At 53.2% G+C, this 6467-nt stretch overlaps 1 protein-coding gene across 1 annotated transcript; it reads left to right on the forward strand.

Annotated features, from left to right (window-relative positions):
* Positions 1-44: 44 nt before the first annotated feature.
* ORAI3 (ORAI calcium release-activated calcium modulator 3) lies at positions 45-5075 on the forward strand. Its single transcript, XM_028109895.2, has 2 exons — positions 45-505; positions 3604-5075. The coding sequence occupies exons 1-2, from the start codon at positions 278-280 to the stop codon at positions 4261-4263; spliced, it is 888 nt and encodes a 295-aa protein (XP_027965696.1). The 5' UTR covers positions 45-277; the 3' UTR covers positions 4264-5075.
* The last annotated feature ends 1392 nt before the right edge of the window (positions 5076-6467 follow it).

Consider the following 6467-nt stretch of genomic DNA (forward strand, 5'->3'; position numbering starts at 1 on the left):
TCCTGTGGCCGCTCGGGCTCCGGCTCCGCCTCCGCCCCAGTTCCGGTTTCGGCCTCTGTTATCCTGCTTTGGCCCCTGGGGCTCCTCGCAGACGACTGCTTTCCCTGCTCCACACGGGCACCTCTTCCTGGGCGCCCGCCGCCGCCGCCGCCGGCATCCCCGCTCGCCCCGCCCGGGCATGGGGCCTTCCGCCGGCCTGGGCCGGCCCTCATGGGGCCCCCGGGGCGACTCGGCGCCCCCGTGACCACCCAGCCCGCCCAGTGCTGCGGCCCCCAGGATGAAGGGCGGCGAGGGGGACGCGGGCGAACAGGCCCCGCTGAACCCGGACGCCGAGAGCCCCGCGGGCTCGGCCACATACCGAGAGTTCGTGCACCGCGGCTACTTGGACCTCATGGGGGCCAGTCAGCACTCGCTGCGGGCCCTCAGCTGGCGCCGCCTCTACCTCAGCCGGGCCAAGCTCAAAGCCTCCAGCCGCACGTCTGCCCTGCTCTCGGGCTTCGCCATGGTGAGGGGAGGAAAGGGGTGCACAGGGTGGGGGTGAGGCACATGGGGGCAGGGGGTCGCGGGCCAAGTAAACGGGTACCCAAGGGAGATGGGACAGAGGAAAGGGAAAGCAAGGGTTTTTAAGAGGTAAAGGAGTACAAACAAGGTCCCAAGGGACTACTCGAGTCCCGTTTTACGGGTGTGTGTGTGTGTGTAAACAGACCCCTAGTCATGAAGGGAGACAAATCACCGAGGGGGATACATATGCGAGGGTGGGGCAGAGAGGTCCAGAAGGAGCGTGGTCCCAGACAGAAGTCATTACCAAGTTCCCCTGAGAGATTTCAAAGGCAAATCAGAGCTGGGTGGGGGCCCTATAAACAGGACTGGGAGAGTCAAAGAAAATAAACTGGATGCAGTAGTCCCCCAATTGAAGGCGGCCCCGTCCCCAGGAGGATGGCCAGTCCCTAGCAGACACAAAGAGGGCTTGGTGTAACCCGGGACGGCTTTGAGCAGAGAGGATGCCCCTGAAGAAGCTGCTGGGGAAAGAAGGTGATTAGGAAGCTGAGACATGATTCCCGATCTGATAAACTGCAGGTGTGGGAGGACGCTATCAGCTAACGGTCCCCGCGGAGGCCTCACAGGAAATGGGACTGAAGCAGTCCCAGGGTCAGGAGGACCTGACTCCTCTGGGCCTGTGGCCAGCCGTGTGACCCTGGACAGGCATCCAACCCCTCGAGGGCCAGTGGGAAACTGAGATCATAGAGGCTGTGCCCTCTGTAGCCTGCAAATAGCTGCCCCAGGATGAGCTGATTCTTGCCAAACTCTAGATCCCAGCATGTCAGAGCAAGACACACATCAGAGATGGCTCAGACTACCTGTTTATTGGGCAGGCATAGAAACCAAGGCTCTTAATGGGGCAGTGCCTCTGCCAAGAGTGTTCAGCAGATGAAAGCTGCAGAATGATCTAGGACCCTGGATCACTGAACTGTTGTTAGTCCAGAGTTTCTCCACCATCATGATGGGAAGGAGAAAGCAAGCTAGAGGGGGGGTTCTTCATAGGAACCTATGGAGATGGGGATGGACGGGTCACAGCAGTAGGTGATTTGCGTTAGTCTCTGCCCTGCTCTTTCCCAGAGTCTCTGTATTTGAATGATGAGAGGAAAAGTCTATCCCTAGGGGTCATCCAGGGTCTATGGTTTTCTCTTTGAGGGCCCAGTATCCATAGGCCAGCCCACTTTTCCTGATGTGGGGTCAGCTAGGGACAGGGAAGTGACTCCCTTTCAGCTGTATAGACTGCAGAGGGAAGGAAGTGACTTCATGGATCTAGCTGACTGAGGGAAGTCCCCCACCCCCATCCATCCCATGGTCCAGCCTGTTCCCAAGGGGACAGTCCAGCCTGCTGCTGGACTTGCACGTTGCTGGGGTGACAGCTTACATGCCAGGACCTTCCCTGCAGGATCAAAAGGCCAGAAGAGTAGGTTCTGGGGGCAGGACTGGCCCCAGTCCTGCTAGGGGAGAGCAAGGCTGGGTCAGCCTCTGGGAGAAACCAGGCCTAGGCCTGGCCCAGATCTCTGTCTGTGGAAACTGCTAACACTTGCCATGGCCCAGTTTCCCAAAATACTTAGCTTTGTCTTCCTAACCACCACCCTCCAGACTCTGTACCTTCTTCCTTCCCCCAGCCCCAGAGCAATCTAATGGGTCCTGCAAGGACCAGGCATGGGGAAAGATCCAGATTCTGATATTTGGGTAGCCTGGGTTAGAATCACATTATACAAATTGTATTGCCCTGTCATGCAGTACCAGGTAATGTGTATCCCATGTCATGCAGTACCAGCTTTTATGTGTATCACATTTATTATTCTGTGAAGTAGGTACCACTACTATGGCCATTTTACAGATGAGAAAACAAATCAGAGATGTTAAGACACCTGCCCAGGATCTCACAGCAAGTAAGTGGCAGAATTTGAACTTAGGTAGTCTGGCTCTGGAATCCAAATTTATACAACTCTAGAATAGGATCATCAACGCAAATGTTTGCAAAGGACAGGCAGGTATTATGGCCTGAGTGGGGATGGCTATCGGGAGACCCCATGACCTGTCCAAACGGAGCAGTCATGACTCAACTCTAGCTGATAGCTGACATGTAGGAATGTGGGTCTGATGTAACCAGATCTTCCACATTTTCAAGGGGATCTAGAAATAGGAATATTTATAGGAAATCTCTTGAGTTTTAAAAGTGCAGCCTAGTTCCTTAAAAAACACTGTATGAGCCAAGCAAAACATGTGTGCAAAGTTGGCTTGGGTTCATGGTATACCAGTTTGCAAACTCTGGCCTTGGACTTCATTCAGTGTTCTTAAGAGCCTTGCTCTCCCCTAACACTAAAAATAACACTAGTATTACGAACAGTTAATAACTGTAATAATAACAACAAACACCTAGCGCTTACTGTGTGCCTTACACTATGCTTAGTGCTTGGTGTACATTATCTCATTTAATTTTCACAACAACCCTGTAAGGCAAGTAGGTGCCATTATCAATCCCCACTTTCCAGATGAGGAAATTGAGGCATAGAACTAAATCACTTGCTCAAGATTCCACAGCTTGTAGAGCTGAGAGTAAACCCAGGCGGCCCAGCTCCAGAATCTGCTTTAAAAAAAAAAAAAAAGATTTTATTTATTAGAGAGAGAGTGTGTGTGTTGTGTGTGTGTGCAGTGGGAGAGGGAGAAGCAGACCCCTGCTGAGCAGGGAGCCTGATGTGGGGCTCGATCCCAGGACCCTGGGATCATGACCTGAGCTGAAGGCAGGCGCTCAACCGACTGAGCCACCCAGCCGCCCCCAGAATCTGCTTTTTTAACCCCCCTAACAAGGTAAGATTTTCAGAAATGTGTCATCTAATGTGTCAGCCCTCTCAATAGCCAGGTGCAGAAACCAAAGCCAGAACAGCACAGAGCCTTACCAAGGTGGCCAGTTCATTCACTCAACAGAGACTAAGCACCTTCTTCCTGCCAGGCACCGTTCTTGGCCCTAGGGATGCACTGGTGATGTATGCCAACAGGCAAAACAACCCTCTACTGCCAAAGAGGTTGTGGGCACTCAATCCGTCTCCTCTGTCCCCATAGGTGGCCATGGTGGAGGTACAGCTGGAGAGCGACCATGAATACCCGCCAGGCCTGCTGGTAGCCTTTAGTGCCTGCACCACCGTGCTAGTAGCCGTGCACCTCTTTGCACTCATGGTCTCCACGTGTCTGCTGCCCCACATAGAAGCTGTTAGCAACATCCACAACCTCAACTCTGTCCACCAGTCGCCACACCAGCGACTTCACCGCTACGTGGAGCTGGCCTGGGGCTTCTCCACTGCCTTGGGCACCTTCCTCTTCCTCGCTGAAGTTGTCCTGGTTGGCTGGGTCAAGTTTGTGCCCATTGGGATGCCCTTGGGCACACCAGCCCCCGTGGTACCTGCCTCCCAGGTGCCTGGGACTCTGTTACCACTGACCACCTCCCTTCGTCCAGCTTCCAAGGCGTCCTCTACTGTAGCTCCATCACGGGCTGAGCCATCTGAGGCCTGCCCACCCCGGCAAGCGTGTGTTGGTGGAGGAGGGGCCCATGGGCCAGGCTGGCAAGCAGCCATGGCCTCCACAGCAATCATGGTACCCGTGGGGCTTGTGTTCGTGGCCTTTGCCCTGCATTTCTACCGCTCCTTGGTGGCACACAAGACCGACCGCCACAAGCAGGAGCTGGAGGAGCTGAGTCGCCTGCAGGGGGAGCTGCAGGCTGTGTGAGGCCCACGTGCGCCCTCCGGTCTGCAAACGGACCGTAGTCTCAAGACCCCATTCCCTGCCCCTGCCTGGAGCCGCTTCTTGTGTCCACTCCCAGGTAGAGACCAGATTCCTGCCTTCAGGGTCCTTTGGCCTGGGCCTTGGGGCAGCTTCCACATTCCCAGGGATTCTCCCTGTCAGTCTATCCCAGTCTCTCTACTCTACATCTGGGCTGGGAGGAGCAAGCGAGGAAGTAGCAGTCTTCAGTCCAAGGATCATGGTAGGTGGAGGGGAGGCAGGGAGATCCTGGTCAGACCTTTGGTGCTGACCCTTAGCCACTTATCCCTGAACAGGATGTGGAGGTCAGAAGGTTACACACCCACCCAGCTGCCTCAGAAGGCAGTCAACCCTTGCTTTATTTTTGTAGAATCTACTTTGTGGTTGGCATTTGGGGGAAGCTTTCCCCCATCTCCAGATTGTGGTGGGTTCCACATTCTTGCTTTAGTTGCCATAGAGAAGGATTTGAGTGATTCTACCACAGACATAGGTCCAGCCTTACCTAGGAGGAGCCTCCCTATTTTTGGAGGTTCAAGTGCCTGCCCCACTGCCCTACACCCACACTTAAGCTTCTGTGTCTGGTTCTCACTCTCCTAGGCCAGGGCTGGAGATCTTTGGAGTCTGAGGGCCCGTGTGCCCAACCTGACTCCCTAGAAAGGGTCTTGGGGTGAGAAGGTTTTAAGGGAGAAGGTCCAGTCACTAGCCTTTGGAATACAGAGCTATTCTGACACTGAGTTTTTGATGCACCTTGTTTTGTATAATAAAATGTGTTTCACAGATGTCTCTGTGGCTTTGAATGGGGTGAAGGGGAGGCCTTGGGATCAGGCGACTTTTTTTTTTAAGATTTTATTTATTTGGAAAAGAAGAGATTTTATTTATTTGAGAGAGAGTGTGAGCAGAAAGGGAGAAGCAGACTCCCCACTGAGCAGGGAAGCCAACGTGGGGCTCGATCCCAGGACTGTGGGATCATGACCTGATCTAAAGGTAGATGCTTAACAGACTGAGTTGCCCAGGTGCCCCCAGGTGACTTACTCCTAAGAGCCAGGTGTGAGCAGGTGTACCTGGAGGTGGAGAAGAATGGTTCCAGATATGGCCCCCTTCTGGCGCTGACAGGGGCCAGTGGCTCCTGATTTGGAGACTGACTTATTCCAAAGCCAAAAATGTTTGCACTCTTGTTCCTGAGCCCAGAGTCTCCATCTCTTCCATCGTGGATTTAGAATAAGCTTCTTTTGGTGTAACTTTCTGGAGTGACTACTACATACTACAAGCTAGGTAACCTTATTTAACTCTCACAACCACCTCAAGAGACCAGTCTTTATCATTTGCATTTCAGAGATAAGGAAACAGACCTGGGAAAGCTGAGGGAGGATCTTGCCCAAAGCCAATGAAAACTTGGATTACCTTTACCATAACACGGGGACTCTCTTTCTGATATAAAAAGCCAATACCTTTCAACGGAGACAGAGAAAGGAATCTGCTCTCATCACCCATGCGTTAATGAAAATTCTTTTCAGCCTAATTTTTCTCAAAATTTTAAGGGGTTCTAATCCTCTCATCTATTCTTACCGCGTGAGACCTCGGTCAAGTCCGTCTTTTCTCTTTTCCTGTTACTTAGAATAGTGAATTTGCATGAACCAGGCCTACCTTTCCTGCACTGTTCCGACGCCTACAATAGTCCTGCGTGACAGGAATTAACACCTTTTCAGAGGAAGAATCTTAAGTTTAGAGAGGTCCGTGGCTTGCCCAAGGTCACACAGCGAGGGACTAACGTAGAAATGTCTGAAAGCTAGGGCATCCTCAGCTCAATCCGAGGGGCCTCCTGGGAGTGCCATTACCCAGAAACCAAGATGCCCTGCGTCCCACTGAAAGAAAAGGATGCCCAGCCTCGGTGACCTCAGCGCCTGGGCCGGTGCTGCCCTCGAGCGGCGGGACCACGTAAGCTTAGCCCCCCCGCACCCCCCCACCCGGCTGAAAACGGTGGACACTGGGACCACGATGCTTGAAGAATCGACCATCCCAGCTCCAGTACGTACTAGTTTATTTTTCACAAGACCTGTTCTAGGGCCTTTAGGCCCCACAAGTCTTATAACATTACTTTGAGGTAGCCTTCGATTGAATCACGAATGTTGGGTCGAGTACAGGTAAAACGCGGCACCTTCTGCAGGCCTCAG

The sequence above is a fragment of the Eumetopias jubatus genome, unplaced genomic scaffold, assembly GCF_037043125.1.
Source record: "Eumetopias jubatus isolate StellerSeaLion01/CBP00866 unplaced genomic scaffold, mEumJub1_p1.0 scaffold_12, whole genome shotgun sequence".
Lineage (NCBI taxonomy): Eukaryota > Metazoa > Chordata > Mammalia > Carnivora > Otariidae > Eumetopias > Eumetopias jubatus.

What these genes read in the sequence shown, in the direction of transcription:
- ORAI3 (XM_028109895.2), top strand. Translation starts at nt 278, where the DNA reads ATGAAGGGCGGCGAGGGGGACGCGGGCGAACAGGCCCCGCTGAACCCG. An exon ending in TGCTCTCGGGCTTCGCCATG is followed by an intron (nt 506 to 3,603) that starts GTGAGGGGAGGA and finishes CTGTCCCCATAG; the next exon opens with GTGGCCATGGTGGAGGTACA.